At 36.7% G+C, this 17,450-nt stretch overlaps 2 protein-coding genes across 4 annotated transcripts; one reads left to right on the top strand and one right to left on the bottom strand.

Annotated features, from left to right (window-relative positions):
• Positions 1 to 504: 504 nt before the first annotated feature.
• Positions 505 to 1,369, top strand: LOC109011425 (vacuolar iron transporter homolog 4-like). The gene has a single exon (XM_018992638.2). It carries the CDS (start codon positions 539 to 541, stop codon positions 1,208 to 1,210), a length of 672 nt encoding a protein of 223 aa, XP_018848183.1. The 5' UTR covers positions 505 to 538; the 3' UTR covers positions 1,211 to 1,369.
• Positions 1,370 to 4,168: 2,799 nt separating this feature from the next.
• On the bottom strand, positions 4,169 to 17,009 carry LOC109011424 (eukaryotic translation initiation factor 5B). Of its 3 annotated transcripts, none has more exons than XM_035691023.1 (13): positions 16,865 to 17,009; positions 14,415 to 16,714; positions 12,466 to 13,037; positions 12,267 to 12,374; positions 12,074 to 12,174; positions 11,876 to 11,966; positions 11,678 to 11,788; positions 11,535 to 11,600; positions 10,637 to 10,696; positions 9,960 to 10,517; positions 5,636 to 5,755; positions 4,839 to 4,958; positions 4,169 to 4,667 (listed from the first exon to the last, which is right to left on the bottom strand). In XM_035691023.1, exons 2-13 carry the CDS (start codon positions 16,558 to 16,560, stop codon positions 4,602 to 4,604), a joined length of 4,119 nt encoding a protein of 1,372 aa, XP_035546916.1. In that variant the 5' UTR covers positions 16,561 to 16,714; positions 16,865 to 17,009; the 3' UTR covers positions 4,169 to 4,601. The 3 variants fall into 3 exon arrangements, with proteins under 3 accessions (XP_035546916.1, XP_018848181.1, XP_018848182.1); XM_018992636.2 differs by having other exon boundaries at positions 14,415 to 16,690; XM_018992637.2 differs by having other exon boundaries at positions 14,415 to 16,626.
• Between the last annotated feature and the right edge of the window lie 441 nt (positions 17,010 to 17,450).

The following is a 17,450-nucleotide window of genomic DNA, read 5'->3' as shown; positions in this document are numbered from 1 at the left end:
AATGCCACAAGTTCAGGTGGCGGCCAGGTGCATGCATGTGTGGTGGTAAATTAACAATTGGGTGACAGCCCAATTTGACAAAGGGCACAAAGATTTCACTTCAAAAGTTATGATTTACCAAGATTTGGAATTTCCAATCACTTGGCCGCCTAATCTAGCTAGGTCCCATTTGCCAGTACTATTCGATCCCAATATATATATATATGGCTGTACTATATATCGATTAATCCCTCATGATCAGTGTTTCAAACATTCGTTAGTGAATGTGGAATTAGCCATTTCCATTGTTTTTTTTTTTTTTTTGTTGGCCCATATACAAGGGTAGTTTTCTAACTCTTTTTCGTAAATAGTACTGCATGCTGAATTCTTTTGTCAACTACTAGTGGGCATGATGTGTATATAGTACCCCACCTTTGCCTCCACCATAGTTAGAGATCTTCACTCATAAATACCCTTCTCCAAGGCGTGTGTCCTCCACGTACACTTCTCCCTCTCCTTCTTTCTCAGCATAGATACTTATATAATTTTTCTTCCAACCATGGCATCTAACCAACCATCTCTCAATACTGCCAAATTCACCACTTCCTCCACAGACCTCGAGCAACAGTCGAAGTTAGAGCTCGAAACCGAGGAATTTGACTACTCTAAAAGATCTCAATGGCTACGTGCGGCTGTCTTAGGAGCAAATGATGGGTTGGTCTCAACAGCCTCGTTAATGATGGGGGTTGGAGCAGTAAAACAAGACGTAAAGGCCATGATACTTACTGGGTTTGCAGGTCTTGTTGCTGGTGCCTGCAGCATGGCCATAGGAGAGTTTGTGTCGGTGTACTCACAGTTGGACATAGAAGTGGCACAAATGAAAAGAGATCAGAAGCAGCATAGGGGGGATATTGATGGACAGAGATCAGAAGAGGAAGAGAAAGATCAGAGTTTGCCAAACCCCATGCAAGCTGCGGCAGCATCAGCACTTGCGTTTTCTGTGGGTGCATTGGTTCCACTCCTAGCAGCTTCGTTTATAAAGGAGTATAAGGTGAGGGTGGGGATGGTGGTGGGGGCAGTGAGCCTGGCTTTGTTGGTTTTTGGGTGGCTGGGGGCTCTCTTAGGTAAGGTCCCTGCGTTTAAGTCTGTCGTTAGGGTTTTGGTTGGAGGTTTGCTAGCCATGGCTATAACCTTTGGGTTGACTAAGTTAATAGGGTCAAGTGGCCTGTAATAATTTATACCACCAATCTCCAGCCTCATGGTAATATGATCTTCTCACTCTCGATCTCCTTCATGTTGATCCCTTGGCCTTATATATAGTACGTGTGTGTGTACATGTGTGTGTTTCTTCAGCCTCATGGTAATATAAGCTACCGTACTTTGTCTCCAACTTAATGTTCTTAGTTAATGATATATATATATATATAGGTGGAGGGGATCAACCAAACGTGGATCAATATACATATATCCTAGCTTTATATTCTCTCTCTCTCTCTCTCTCTATATATATATATATATATGTATATAGTTATGTATGTATATATATAGTACTAGTCGTTAACACGTGCGATACGCAGAAATAACTAAATCAGGATATCTTATAGAAGCCATTATATATACAATTAAAATTAATAGATGAAACCTAGTTTATGTGAGTGTTAATGTTAGTATCTTAACTTTTCTAATTTAATTTGATTGAGCAAAATAATCTTTTCTCCCTTATTCTATTTAGGTTTATATCATAGTGGTCATATATAATTTATGTACTTTGCTTGAATGGAAAGAACTACTAGCAAGGGACGAAAAATTACTTATTATATTATGGTGTGCTAAAATAACTCTTCAAAAAGAAAATCATGATCTTTGATTACGTAAAAAACTAAAATTCAATAATCTTTATTATAAATCTATTGATTACGTAAAAAACTAAAAATACATGAATTCATGAGAAGCCTAATTAATTAAGAGATATCGTTAGGAAATTAAACTAAAAGGCTCTATTTAACATTCGCGAATTAAACGAGTATCTACATATATATATATATATATATATATATATAATAGCTAGGGAAAATATTATGTGGATAAAATGATCAATAAAAGCTCGATCCCTAAATGCTATTAATTTCAAAATTAGAAATTATATGTACCCATAATACAACAAAGCTAGCTAATGGTTAACTACTATATAGTTATATAAGATCATATATATATATATATATATATATATATATATAATTAGTTGAGCTATATATTATTAGGTAGATAATTTTTCTCTTTGTTCATAGTATAGTTTTTCTTCTTCATTTAAGTAGTTGACATAATTAAAAAGCCACTTAAACGACTAGGGACAATAAATCCATGGGATAAATATATATATATATATATATATATATATATAGTAGTATATTTTTTCATAATATTTGTGAGCTTCAAAAAGTTTGAACTCATAATATATAATATCATGTTTTAAATAGTCACAACTATTTAAATTTCAGTCACTGATCTATGTTAGAATGGCATAAATAATGCAACTTATATTAATGGTATTACGACCTTAATTAATTAATGAACTAAATACTCTTAATTCTTTGCTATCTCATGAAATTATTTACATATTTAAATTCACTCCAATCTTCATATAATTTACAGTTTTTTAGACGAAATTTAAATTTTATCCCAAAAAATCACTTTTAGAAACGAAAAAAGAAAAAAGAGTCCTTAAAAACTTAATTTCGTCCCTAAAATTAGTTAAATAATCTGTTCTAGTGGTATGTATATAAAATATACAAATAAATAAGTGGAGTTCCCTTGATCATCAAGAGTCTATTCACAAATACATTAATTATTATTACTATTATTATTATATTATAAGCTTGGGTTGTTTATCATCATGTTAATCAAATCGCTGAGAAGAAGTAGTACTACTTGAACTTGGTTTATTTGCGAAATAAACAATTATATGCAAACAAACTTTCATAGGTCGAGTTATCGATTATGATCTGTATATATCTTGAATTTATCAGCCTATAATGCATTGATGATTAACTATGAATTGATATTCGCTTTAGCATATATGCAAGGTGTAGAAAGGATGCTAAAGTGAGAGTCTGCTTTTCCAGTGCACTATTTTCATAAAGCTATAACTTTTATTTACCTAAAAGTAGAAAAGAAGATAAAGGAGCTTATTATATAACTAAGAATTTATATTAATCTCCTTCCTTCTTAACCAATTCATACGGATTCTATTATAATATTTAATCTTTCAAGTTGATCTATTGACACACTAAATATATTATTATGTAAAGATCTCTCACACCAGATAATATAAAAAGAGAAATATTTTAACCATAAAAAGATTATTAAATAAAAATAAACTCACAATCTGACGTGACTTGATGTGGTACGTCATATTGTAAATTTATTTTTATTGTAAAATAAATAATCTAATAGATCACATGAAGTAACGTTAGTTTGTGCATTATATTGTTGGGTTTACTTTTATATAATCTATTTGTGTATGTAACACTTCTAAAAAAATAGAACTGTTACAAATACAAAGAGATTATATAAAAGTAAAGTTTCCAATGGCTGAAAGTGAAATAGGAGACCTCAAGCTACCATAAATATTGACTAGAACCGAAGGAAGATCTCTCACACCTAGGTGTCAACGAAGGACTCACTCAAAAGGGCAAAAGCATGACTTCCTTAAGGATAGAGAGAGGGGGAGCCAAGGTCATTTGCTCGAATATGATTTCATGAGGTCCGTTAAATCCATTTTATAATATGACAAGTGACATTAATTTGTAAATTTATTTTTGTATAATCCAAGACTAGAGTATTCTCCCTAAAAAAATATTAGAGTTTTAACTTTTATATTATAATTATAATAAATAGTATATCTACGTACCACATTCATATAAAAACTACAATTTGAGCACGTCTCCATCGGACATTTATCTTTCTTGGATTTGGACATTTATCTTTCTTGGAATGCTCAAAATATGACAAAGCAAAAGTAGCTTTTGCCCTGTACCAACTAAAGACTTCCAACTGAGAGCATCGATCAGCCAACAGCTTCTACAAACTTCGAACGATTATATGATTAACATGACAATTTAAAACGAAGATATATAATAAGGAAAGACGACAAAATAAAAATGAAGATGATAACTTGTGATATTTCTCAGTGAAGACGACTTATTATCCATGAATTTGGTAATTTTGGTGTCAGACCGACAGGTGACACCTCTATATAACCACAGTCCCAGATTACATTCCCGCAATTGCCTCCTTTTACTAAAAAAAAAAAAAAAAAAAAAAAAAATCCCTTTTTCTTATACCACTCCAAAAAATAACATCAACATGATTATTTCACAAAAATCAGACCAATTCCAGTGGTGACTTTTGGACAAAGGCTGTAAGACAGGTAGACAGTACAACCTTGCACCTCCTCCTTTTCACATAAAATCCAGTTGATAGATCTTAATTCCGCCCTTGTGTCAACCGAGTGGCGGACCAAAACCTCTTTTCCACCAAATTCTTTTCGCATCTTTGCATGAAACAAACCAGTCGGCGGAGCTCCTTTGTTCTTGAAAAGTTACTTTTAGTGATATGCATCATCATTGTATCTTGAAAAGAGTCTTCAATTTCACAACCAACTTCCACTCCTCAATTGACAGATCATCCTGCATATTTCAAAGTTACAATTGGGCAATAATTGTAAATCCATGAAGCATAGCAAATTGAGTGAATATATGGGGGTGCTAGAAATGAAATGAGCCACCCGACCAGACCCCACTAGGGTTAGCTAGCCGATTGGGTTAGCATACACCATCTGTGAGATTTGATTCACTTACCCTGTAATTGGCTTTAAGTACATCAATTGATTTTCGTGAGATGTGGCTGACAAGCTCATCATCAAGCTCAAAGTGTCTACCAAACATCTTTTGCTGCTCCTCAGGATTTGTGCCAAGTATCTGTAAACGCACAAAGAAAAGGAAACAATAAGCCAACTTCCAGTTAAGTTGGCTCGATATAGCAAGACAAGTTCTCTTGGTGGCTAAATTTCCAACTAGAGTTCAGACATATCCCTTCAGATATCCCTCTTTCCCTTGGAAAGTATCATACAAAAAAGAGGCTGGTCAAGCAAGTTGTTCCTGAACACAAGTATGTGCCTAGTGAAAATTGGCATACTATTTATAAAGTGTAAATTTCATGACAAACAGTATGTGCCTAGTGAAAATATAAACAATAATATTAACAATACTGCACAAAAAAATAAATAAATAAATAAATAAGCAAGCGTTAGGGATATGCACAACTTATGGATGGTTAGACTATCAAACTACCCCTAGTTTATTAAAACTCAATTAAATCGAACCACCTATTTTCAAAGCTAAAGAAACTTGATGCTAAGAATCAATTTTAACGAAGTTGAATCAAGGATGCCAATTAGGTACCAAAAAACTATTTCGTATCTTTAAATTACTTGGGTCTTTAAACTTTTTTCTACCTGCCCTTGTGTTCAAATGTTCCATGAAACATGATGAATCCATTTAATTCTATGGGACAGACAAGCACACTCTAAGGTAAATTGATAAAGCATTCAATACTGCATCACAAGTAATACTGCATCACAAGTACAAGTATCTACCTTTATTGCAACCTTCTGCCCTTTCTTTGCAATATCCACAGGTTTATGATTATTTTCGATGGATGAAATTCGTCCAATATCAATGAAATCCCGCTGCGGAATACAAATCGGAGTACCAACCTGTGCAGAAAGCAGATGATATCAGATGTGCACAAAAGTATAAACCAAATATACTTCTGTGTACCACAAAACTTTTTTGATAAGTTTGTGGTATACTTCAGTGTACCACAAACTCTAGGGGCATCTGATAATAAGCATCATCCATTAAAGCTGACATTGCAGAGAAATGTCAGGATTGGCCTTCATTGGCCTCAAGACCACTCAGGAATTCTTTGCCATACAAACTGATTAAAAAAAGGGAATTCTGTGCCATACAAGATATTTATGGCGATAAACAAGCCATAAATCAAGGCAAGAGATGAAGAACACTAAGGTGGCCTCAGTCGAAAAACTAGATAGAGAAGATGGTGTATCCCGACCTCAATTCAAGACCAAAAAATAAACTTAAAGCAGATACAGTTGAATTCTGGATCTGTTAGAAAGGCACGTTAAAATAAGTTCAAACCCTTCAACACAGTATTAAGATAAACAACAATACACGAAGAGTAATGCTTCTCACCATCTCTTCTACCACTATCCTCTCACCATCTAATGATGTGATATAAAATGATTGAAGACTATTTGTTATATTCCACTTATGGACCAATCATATGATGCCACACCAAGGGATGTTGAGAGGATGATAGTAAAAGGATGATAAATAGAAGTTTCTTGCATAAAATTGCTAAATACTTCTCAAAAGTTATGCTACTTGATGAGCAAGATCTTGAACCCAGACCATTCAGAAACATGTTAGAACTTTACCATCTCCCTCTTTCCTTCTTTTCTCCAACCAGACGCACAAGGGATAAACTCCTCCGTGAAAACTAAGTCAATCTTATTAATATCACAAAGGTACACATCCCATGCACACAGAGAATATACAAGAGAAACACCCTACCGAATAGTGGAAAAAAATTAAGAGTCCATAAATCCAAAACACTAACAAATCAAGAGCTGTTGTGGGCAGCTGCCATCCAACTATGAAGGGAGTCGTGCATATTGACTTTTAACTCTTAACACCATCCTCATAGGTTCTAACATTGCGCTTGTCAAATACACCGCATTAAATACAAAGGACCCTCCTCCAAACTTCAATATTACCATGGAGGAGATTAGATTGTATTTTATGGTGCATACGGAAGGAATGAAATGATCAAAATTTGAAGATAGGGAACACTCACCGGAGGAGATTAGATTGTTCTTTGTTAATACATTATTCCTATGGGCTAAAGCGGTTGACCTCAATGGGCTAGATTTTCATGATTTTCTTGTTTCTATTTCTTCCTCTTAGCTAGGTGTTTCCACTTGTATACTTCTTGTATACTTGGGCAATGCCTATACTTATTAATATAATATTTTTTTTTTATGACGGGGAACCACCCCACAGCAGAGCCCTTAGGACTCAACCATGGAACCTAAACTCCCGGGGAGACTAGCATAGCAACCCACCGCCATGGCCTCCCACTTAAATCGTAGTTTGATCCAGGGGAATCGAACCTATGACATGGGGATCACGCACAAAATTTCGCCTTACCACTTGGGCTACCCACGGATGGGTATTATTAATATAATCTTTTACTAATAATAAAAAAAAATATCATACCATCACTTCCCAAAGAGCTTAGTCAACAAGCCTACAACTCCACCACCACACAATGGTGCATAACCCACTCAAATCCAAAAAGATGAAAGATTAATACCCATATAACTTTTTTTTTTATAAGTAATACCCAATACTCTTTAACCACTTCACAGTGAAGCAAAATGTGATCAATGGCTTCCTGCTCTACTAGGACATACACCACAAATCTATTATTATAACCCTTCTCTCTCTTAAATTATACACTGAAAGAATCTTCCCAAAGGTTGCCGATGACCCAAACAATATTACCCTTGAAGGAGCCTTATGCCCCCAAATGCCCTATGAAGGGAATGAACCTCCAACCTGGGGTTCGGCACATGGTAAAAGGATTTGCCTTTGGAAGTCCATTTTTTTAAGGGAATCCAACGTATTTCATCGTACCCCTCCTCTCACCCTAAAAGAACACACTTGATGCACACAAAGAATAGATTGCCTCAGTGTCTCAATCATGTGCTGATCTGATAAATGTAATGTTCCACTATGGTCTATTGTCAGGAATCTGCACAAGTTCTGCAAGCAAAGCCTCCTTACAAGTAGAAATTATAAACAAAAAATTCAGGAAATTAATTTTCAAAGACTAATCTCCACTTTCAAAGACTAATCTCCACACCAAGCATTGTACCAAAATCTAGCCTTCGACCATCCCCCATCTCAAAATTGACAAAACAAAAAATCCCTCTAACAAATTCTGATATTTTTCCAGAGTCTGATAAAGGCTGATTGAGCTCATTTGAACCCATCCTCCACACATACTACAAAACTCATACCAAACATACCAAATTCCATCAAATTGGATTTTGCTTTAAATGCCACCCCTAACTTTAGGCACAAGTACATCATAGGCAGAGATGGCATCCTAGGATACAAGCCAATCCTCCAATTGCATCCACTGCTCCAACTGGGACTGGTTCTAACTTGACCAAGTTGATTTTCAGCCCTAAAATGGCTTCAGAGCATAAGAATAGACATCTCATACGGCCACCATGGTCCGGCATAGACTCACAAAAGATCAAAGTACATACATGACAAGAAAATGAGACACGGATATCTCTTCATTTTGCTTGGACCCCACCAAGAAGTCTGATAGAAACCACTTGTTCACTGTAGCTGACAGCATCCAACTCAAGGTCTCTATCAACTCCTGATGAAGCACAAGATAGTCTTGGAATGTGAGGGGGCTAAATGAAATGGATGAAAGATTGAGGACTAGGAATCTACCCAGAGATGGATAAATGTGTTCACAAGAGACTAAGTTGAAACTTGTGTTGAGGTTCGTTACTTTAGCTTATGGAGTTGTGAAAAATTGCATTGGTGTTATTTGTTCGAAAAAAGGGGTGTCTGGAGGGATATTACTTATGTAGGATAGGAGGGAGGTGGAAAAAATTGAAAGTATGGGAGAATATACCATGACAATTTAGTGGTGTAAAACGGTTGGTCCGGTCCAGTCCGGGTGATGGACCGAAATTTCCAGTCCATCATTTTTCCTGGACTGGTAGTTATCGGTCCAGTCAGTCCGTTCTGTCCGGCCTAATTATTTTATTTTCTTCTTTTTTTTTTCAAATAAATTAATAAAAAAAATTATTTAAATTACTAAATTAAAATTAAGTGAATTATTAATGTGAATTATATAACTAACTCATTAAAAAAATATTTTATACATTCAATGATACTAAATTAGATGAAAATTACATAATTAATTATATAATTATTATATAAAATATATTTAAAAATTAAAAAATATATATTTTCCCAATTCAGTCTGTCCAAGGAAACCCCACCCCGGGACCAGACCGAAAGTTGAGAAATACTTGGACCGAGACCGACCGGTCCAAGCTTCGGTCCGGTCAGTTTTTCCGGTCCGGACCGGCCGGCTTTCACCCCTACATGACATGCACCTTAAAAAAAATGTTGCTGATAATTTTGAGTGACTTTTGCAGGTGTCTACGGCCCTAATGTAGACGGTGATTGAAGACTACTTTGGGATGAACTAGCTGGATCAAGTAGTCAGTGAAATATTCCATATTGTATTGAGGTTGATTTTAATATCATCAAATGCTCGAGTGAGTTTAAAAGATACTCAATCCTCCAAAGCTATGTTAAGTTCTCTATAATAGCATTGTTCTGGGCTTGGGGGGGTTATCTGCATCCTGCTCAGTGATAAACTCCTCTCACTTCCCTTTCCTTCCCCATAGCTCTTTTCGCTCTCCATGTGTCTCACAAATTTTATTGATGAAAACAACAGGCATCACCCATGTACACGGGATATATTCAAATATTCAAGAGAGACACCCAAGCAAAACTAACAACAATACAGGAAATTATGGATATTCAATTCATTAAAGTCTACCATACTTGACCACTGCGAATTCCCTTTCCCCTTTCTCAACTTAACTAAGATATGAAAGAAGCCCGAGTTGATTAGATCTCCTATTTCTTGAAGATATGTGGAAGGATAAAGTGTAGGACTTATCCTTTTTTTGATAAGTGTAGGACTTATCCTGACAAACAATGATACTTCACAAACACTATAATCTCCCTTAAAAATCATAAAATAAGCCAAATCAGCCGGAAAATAATTACCTTAGCAATGCCTTCAAGTATATCAACCCCCAATACAATTGGATCCTTCTTGTTGAAAATGCAGTTTGGTAATATTTTAAGCACACACGGGAAGACTGCATCATCAGCAGCCTCCTTCTTCTTTTCCTCCTTAAGATTGTCAATATAGGCCTTAAATTGATCGAATAAGTGATAAATGATATCAGCCTGAAAAATAGTCACACCCAAGTCCTTTGCAAGTTCCTCAGCATCCGGCATAAGTTTGATGTCAAAGGCCAAGATGGTAGCATATTCCCTTTTCTTTTCAAGCATTACACTGGCCTTCATGACATCCTTTTTATGTACCGGCCCTATGCCTATGCCACTAACAGGAATGTTTACAGCTGGGGACTTCAAAAACTCCAGCAATGCTTCTAATGAGCCTAAGGTAGATGCTTGTACATAAACTCCCTCACCACTCCTGTCAATCCTGCTCATGACCGACTTCATATCTTCCATGGTTGCTTCCTTAACATCCTCTAAATCATCATCTGGCCCTACAACATAAAGACCAGTGCCAGCAATAGCATGCTCAAGGCCCTGCATTAAAATAAACACGAGAAATCAGGAACTTCCTTCAAAAGAACCAACACGTTCACATTAGTTGTGCAAGCGAAATTAGTCTGTATTGGCCTTGACTTCGAGATGTGCAAAAATACCTGTGCACTAATTTTGATACCCATTGCAGCCTTGATTTCCTTATGATGCAGATAAGTCCCCTGAAACCACAACAGTGTTTCCATTTAAAGCAGCATAACTTATACCAAGGCCTAACAAACACAACATAACTTAAATTTACAGTAAAACGAAAAAGAAAATAAATAAACAGTAAAGATCCAAGGAAACTGCTGGCATCTGCACTTACACTTCAAAAAGACTAGTCAAGGTTTAAATTGAAGCTACTTGGAATCATTATAAATCCTAGCTCTATCTCATAAAGAGCCAATGTAGGACTTCCACTTAATACACATATACCATGCCCATGCACCTCCATCATAATTCCCCAACCCAATGTGGAACTTTTATCTTTTTCTTTTTGGATAAATAACCCAACCTAAGCCTTGATAGATACAGAATACTTTAAAAAACACTTGGAAACTATTTCACTCAATCAACACAAACTTCAGAAGAGAAGGGGTGGCTTGACCCTCATGACCTCCTGTTGAAAGAAACAAAGAGAAGTAACAAAATCTAGCATTTCAAAACAGTCAGATACTGCCAAGTGTACCATCTAAAATTGCGTCCAACTGAACATTAGAAGTAGATTTGTAGAGGGCAAATGAAATTCAATCCTAGGCACGTGGAATGGCCTGACAAGGACCTCGGGAATTAAAGGGAGGAGATCGTGATATCCATTCTGAGTGATGAGTCTAGGTGGTATATGAGATCCCACATTGCTTGAGAGGAAAAAGTTCTTGATCTTTACAATGATTCCAATGAGACTTCAATTGTATCTTTAACTAGTCATTTTCGAGTATGACCCACATATCTGGAGGTCTATTTTTCCTAATCCAAAACTACAAAACAAAATCAAGATGCCAAAACAGAGAACCATACCTTAACTCGAAGTTCCTTCATTGGATGGGGCGTCAATAAAGCTCGAATTGTGGCAACAATAGGTCCCTAAAACACGAAATAAATTTGTATGAATTTGAAAGCTAGCATGAGATCACGCGGAAACAAGTTTTTTAGGTGCTTGCCTGCATGCCACAAACAACTATTTGATCTCCTTCATGAAGTACTCCATTGACTAATACAACATCAATAGTTGTCCCATGGCCTTCAATGACCTTGACTTCCAACACAGTACACTGGTGCACAATTTACCCACAATCAGATTTCCACACTACTATCATGAAGCACTTGAGAAAATGAAATTATGTGAGATGATTGCACACCTGCACTTCATTGCTAAATGTAAGTTTCTCAACCATAGTTTTCTGAGTCCATTGAACCAATAATAGTAACAAGTCTGGGATGCCTTCACCACTGCATTATCCACAAAGCCAAACTTTCAGGACAATAATATAAAAAGTTTTGCAGCTGAAATGCCTAGAATATTATGTCAATACAAGACTAAAGCACACGAGAAGTACCTAATAGCACTTGTAGGAACAATGCTAAAAGTTTCCCCCATTTCCTTATTTTTATAATACAACTCAGTATTTAAACCTTGCTCCTTGAACTGAGTTACAATCTGACAATCAATAAAAAGAAACAATATTAATGCAATGTAATGAGCCAAACTGAAAAGAATGAAGCAAAGAGAAATGGAAGAATGTACAAAACCTGAGTGACCCTCATATTGAATTCATTTTGTACATCCTTAGATTGTTGCTTCATGGTCTTTACAATTGGCGCATTGCGACATGTTTTCCAGCCATAGAGCCTGTCCACCTGCAGAATTGGAAAAAGAAAAAAAGAAAAATAAACATCAACAAGGAGAGGGGATGCCTACACCAATTGCAAATTACATAACGAACCTCACCTTATTCAATGCAACAATGAATTCTGTATTCCTCATTTTTAAAAGGTTAAGTGATTCTATTGTTTGTGGCTCCAAGCCATGCATAATGTCGACAACCAAAATTGCAATATCACATAAACCTGAACCCCGTGACCTTAAATTAGTAAATGACTCGTGCCCAGGGGTATCAATAACCAATAGACCTGGGACCTTCAGCTTAGCATCAGCTTTCAGTTCCTTGGTTCTCTCGCGTATGTTCTCAGCAGGAAAATAGGTTGCACCAATTTGTTGAGTGATACCTCCAGCTTCACCTTCCTGAACATTAGTACCCCGGATACAATCCAGCAACTTGGTTTTACCAGTATCAACATGACCCATGATGCAGCAAATTGGGGAACGAAGGTTATCTTCACTTGGTTTGGAGGTAGCATCTGAACTTGAAGCTTCTTTTTTCAAGGAGACATCTTTTCTCTTATTTTTTTCCAAAACTTCAGCCTCCTGTTTTTTCTTGTTCTCAAGATTTGGAGATGCTATTGGCTGGGAAGGAGTGGTTTTCTTAGCAGCAACTGCTGGCTTGGAAGTTGCAGGAGGTGCTGTAGATTGAAAAACCCAAGAAAAGCAATTGGTAGACAGTGGTAGGACAAATGAAAAGATGAAGGGACAAACTTTACTCCAAAGACAATATATCTTGGCAAGGAAATTCCTAGCAATCCAATGAAATAATTCTTTTTTTTTTTTAAAAGTCAATCCCATGAAATAATTCTTTTTTTTTTTATAGTTAATAAGAGATTTTATTCCAAGTAAATAGGCATAGCCCTAAGTATACAAGATGTATACAAGTGAGTACACCTAAATACAAGCTAAAGCAAAAACAGTACTAAAATAAAACATGAAAAATGTTCCCATCCCTTACAAGGTTCTTCACCAAAAACTTAAAAGTGCTAAAGAAAAAATCCCTAAACTCCCCCATAGAACGTTCGCAATTTTCAAAACACCTCCCATTTCTTTCAACCATAAGCACCAAAACAAACATAAGAGAATCATCCTCCACACTGCTGCTAGAATTATTATTGGAAGATCTAATAGCACTATGACCATACTCCTCGCCAATAACTTACCACTTGTGCACAAAGCAAATATATCTGGAAAGTAGGACCATCAATTCCTGTCTCATTTGGCACTAGCTATTTAGATCTAAGATGACATAGTTCAAAGAGAGAGAGAGAGAATAAGACCCGTAGTAGGACATTTTCCAGTTACTCTAAATTTACAAGAACCACCTTACCAAGACAAGCATAAAATATAAAAATGCATGTATTAATACTTTCTTTTCTTCTTTATACGGAAAAAGATCTAGAACGCTACACAAGAAGTAGTACAAACGAATATCAAAGTTTCTATTAAGAAACAATAGTTATAGAGATTTTTTTTAGGGACCGTAGAGATTTTGAAGTCCATAAAAATAACAAAAATGCCAAAACAGGCTGGGTCGGACTTGCTAATTTCATCTTCACTGATATCCCAGACATATAATACTAAATGTTGCTCAACTCATTCCTATGGTTGTAGACTTCTTGATTCTTTTTTTTCGTAACTGTTATTTCACAGTATATTTTTTTTACAAGTCCAATTTTTATTTAATTATTTATTTCTCGCTGACTGTCTAACAAGACTTCACAAGTATATACAAGCCAATTGTGCAGAACATAGCCTTGTATGCCGCATTGCTATTATACCTTTAGAGTTCTGCCCATGGAGAAAAAAAAACAGAAAATATCAACCACAAAACTGCACCTGTCCAGATTTTGAAAATCCTATCTTTCAACATACCCTTGCAGGTGAATGTAGAAATGTGCAGAGAACCAAGTAGAACACATCATAACAATATGGCAATTAGAAAACACAAACACAAACACAAACACAAACACAAACATAAACCTAACCCGCAATGTGAGAATTTGGAATAGTACCTTTCACTTTTTTAACCATTGATTCAGGCTCAGCCTCTTCATCAGCAAACGCACTTTTAATAGATAGATTAACAGCAACATCATCCCAGCTCTTTGCATCCCATTCATCCTCATCATCATCTTCTTCTTCCATTCCATTCTCTTCGACAGTCTCAGCCAGTTCAGATTTCTCCTCCACATCCACTGTCTCCTCATCAACTTTCTCTGAATCTATGCTATCCATCTTGGTCAGAGTCTCTTGTGATTCTTCCGTCACTTCAACATTTTCCACTGCCTTGTCAGGGTCAGCACCATTTGTTTGATGGTGAGTTGGTTTCTTCTTATTCTGATACTTGGGACGTTTAGTTTGTGCAACAGTGTCTGTAGAAGGGGGAAACACCCCTGCATTAGCAAGTATCTGGTTCCTCATTGCTTCCAACCTTCTGGCTTCTTCCCGCTGCCTCGTGGTCAAAAGCTTTCCTTCTGCTTTTTTTCTCTGCAATTTCTCTTTTTCCTTTTCCTTCTTTCTCCGCTTAGCTTCTTCTGCTAGCCTATCAAGTTCTTCCTGCCTCCGCCGCTCCTCCTCTTCCTTTCTCAACCTCTCCTCTTCTTCCCTTTTCTTCCTCTCTTCAGCCTCTTTCCTACGAGCAAGTGCTTCTTGCATCTCTCTAACATGTTTTGGCACTTTCTTGTCTGCAGCTCTACTCTTAGCTTCGTTTTTTCTTGGCTCTGTCAATTCAGTAATAGTTTCATCCAGCTTTTCATCCTTCACCTCTGAGACGGTGGCAGCAGCTGCTGCTGCCTTCTTCTCCTTTTCCTTCTCCTTCTTCTTCTTCTTCTTCTTTGCAGCAGCAGACTCCACACTCTCTTCTTCACCTTCCTTCTCTTCAGCCAAAGCAACTGATTCAGACTGAACCTCAATTTTCTCCTCTTGTGGAGGAGCAGCCGGCTTTGATACAGGAGGCCCCAGACTGAGCTCTGCAAGAATCTTATCCAAATCATCCTCCTCTTCAGCTGTCCTTCCACTCTTCTTCTTCTTCTTTTTGTTTTTAGAAGTTTCCTTCAGCTCTTCACTTTTGTTAACTTTAGAATTATCAGCTTCCACATTATTAGTTCCCGCCCTTGGTTGTTCAGGTTCACCTACATCCCTGACGTCAGATTCTTCTCCTAGTTCGGTAGAAACACTATTACTCTTTTTCTTTGAAGACTTCTTCTTACCCATAAATGCGAATGCTGAGACATCTTCATCCCCAACAGCATCATCACCAGCTCTGGAAACCCCAGAGGCAGAAGCATCTTCATCGTTCTCCTCATCAGCCGACGCAACACTCAAGAAACTACCACCGGTCTTCTTTGAAGACTTCTTTTTCTTACCTGAGAAAGTATTCTGAGCAACATCTTCGTCCTCTTCTTTTTTCTCACCCCTCTCCTCATCCCCATCATCGAGCCCATCAAAACCAGAAGCCGTAAACACGCTACCGCTACCACCACCTTTGTTTCCACCTTTACCTTTGGATGACTTCTTTTTCTTCCCTGTAAAAGCAATTACCTGCTCATCCTCATCATCGTCATCCTTGATCTTAGTCTCTCCCACAGAATTATCCCCCTCCTCACCTTCGTATTCATCAAGATTATCTACATCATCATCGATAGCATCAAACGCTGATGCATTAAACAAACTACCACCACTCTTGTTCGAGTCCTTGGACGGCTTCTTCTTCTTCTTCCCTGAAAAACTCACCAATGTTTCATCATCATCATCATCCTCACTATCTTTATCACCATTTAGTCCGGACCGTCCATCCTCCCCCTCATCATCATCCTCTCCCAACAACCCGAAACCAGACGCGCTAAACACACTGTTCCCACCGCCCTTCTTCGACTTCCCTTTCTTCTTCCCAGTGAACACTATCTCGGAAACTTCGTCCTCTTCATTTTCAATATCTTCATCGTCATCGTCTTTGGGTTTCGCAGCTTTTGCGCCCCCCCTCTTACCCTTCTTCTTCCCAGTAATTACAACATTCTCTTGAACCTCTGGCTCCTCGGACAGCTCAACTCCGATGGAGTACTCGTCATCATCGATGACGACCGCCTTCTTCTTCGATTTCGACACGGCAGCAGGGGCGCTCTCGTCGTCCCCACGAGCGGTCGGCTTCTTTCGACCCATCGAATATTTGTTCTTTCTTTGCGAAGAATTGGATTCACTAGAACAAAAACCAGGACTCCAGATACCCTAACAACCGCAAAACCAAGAATCAAAGCCTATGGAATCAGATCTGTACTTGAAAGAATTCCGCCTGTAAAACAGGTGAAGTTTATCACTGAAATACGGAAAATAATCTACGTCAAGAAAGCCCTAATTACTTAAAATCGCACGCGCACGCACGTCTATATATGTGTGTGTGTCTTCATATGTATATGTGTATTAAAGAATGCATAAACAGAGAAATGGACACAGAAAGAGAGCTTACCTGGGGTCACGGCGGAAAGAGAGAAACGAGAGTTGGAGCGATGGCGAAGAAAATGAAAGGATGAAAAATGACGAAGTAAATTCGAAGAAATGGATAGCTGAGAAGGGTGAGTGCTTGCGAGAAACAGAGAGAGAGAAATATGAATAAAGGAGAAAGCAAAATATATACGTGTTCTAGGGTTCTAAGGGGTTCTAAGCTCCGAAAATAATTTTAGATAAAAATTAAAGTTAAATAAAATATTATTATAATATTATTTTTTAATATTATTATTAATTTATAATTTTAAAATTTTAAATTATTTATTATATTTTATGTAAAAATTTTAAAAAAATTATAATAACGAGATGAAATGAAATTATTTATGTATCTAAACCGATCTAAGAAAGTTTCAGCATCTCTATTTATTTTATAACGTGTGCTGTTTATATTTATTTTTTTAAAATACACTTCCCATATTAAAAGTTTTAAAATCAATATTAAGATTTTCACATTTTACAATTCAATGTCTCAATTTTAAATTTTTAAAAATTAATACATAAATTTCTTAAAAATATGTAATTAGTAGGGGTGAAAGTCGGTCAATCCA

Source organism: Juglans regia, chromosome 6 (genome assembly GCF_001411555.2).
Source record: "Juglans regia cultivar Chandler chromosome 6, Walnut 2.0, whole genome shotgun sequence".
Lineage (NCBI taxonomy): Eukaryota > Viridiplantae > Streptophyta > Magnoliopsida > Fagales > Juglandaceae > Juglans > Juglans regia.
Note: the sequence above shows the minus strand (reverse complement) of the source record. Positions and strands in the feature narration are given on the sequence as shown.

Bases quoted from the DNA above. Each gene is read 5' to 3' on its own strand.
- LOC109011424 (XM_035691023.1), bottom strand. From the start codon at position 16,560: ATGGGTCGAAAGAAGCCGACCGCTCGTGGGGACGACGAGAGCGCCCCT. The intron at 11,967-12,073 runs GTACTTCTCGTG...TGGATAATGCAG, and splicing joins GTTCCTACAAGTGCTATTAG to TGGTGAAGGCATCCCAGACT. The intron at 5,756-9,959 runs GTAATTATTTTC...CTTTCTGCACAG, and splicing joins TACTTGAAGGCATTGCTAAG to GTTGGTACTCCGATTTGTAT.
- LOC109011425 (XM_018992638.2), top strand. From the start codon at position 539: ATGGCATCTAACCAACCATCTCTCAATACTGCCAAATTCACCACTTCC.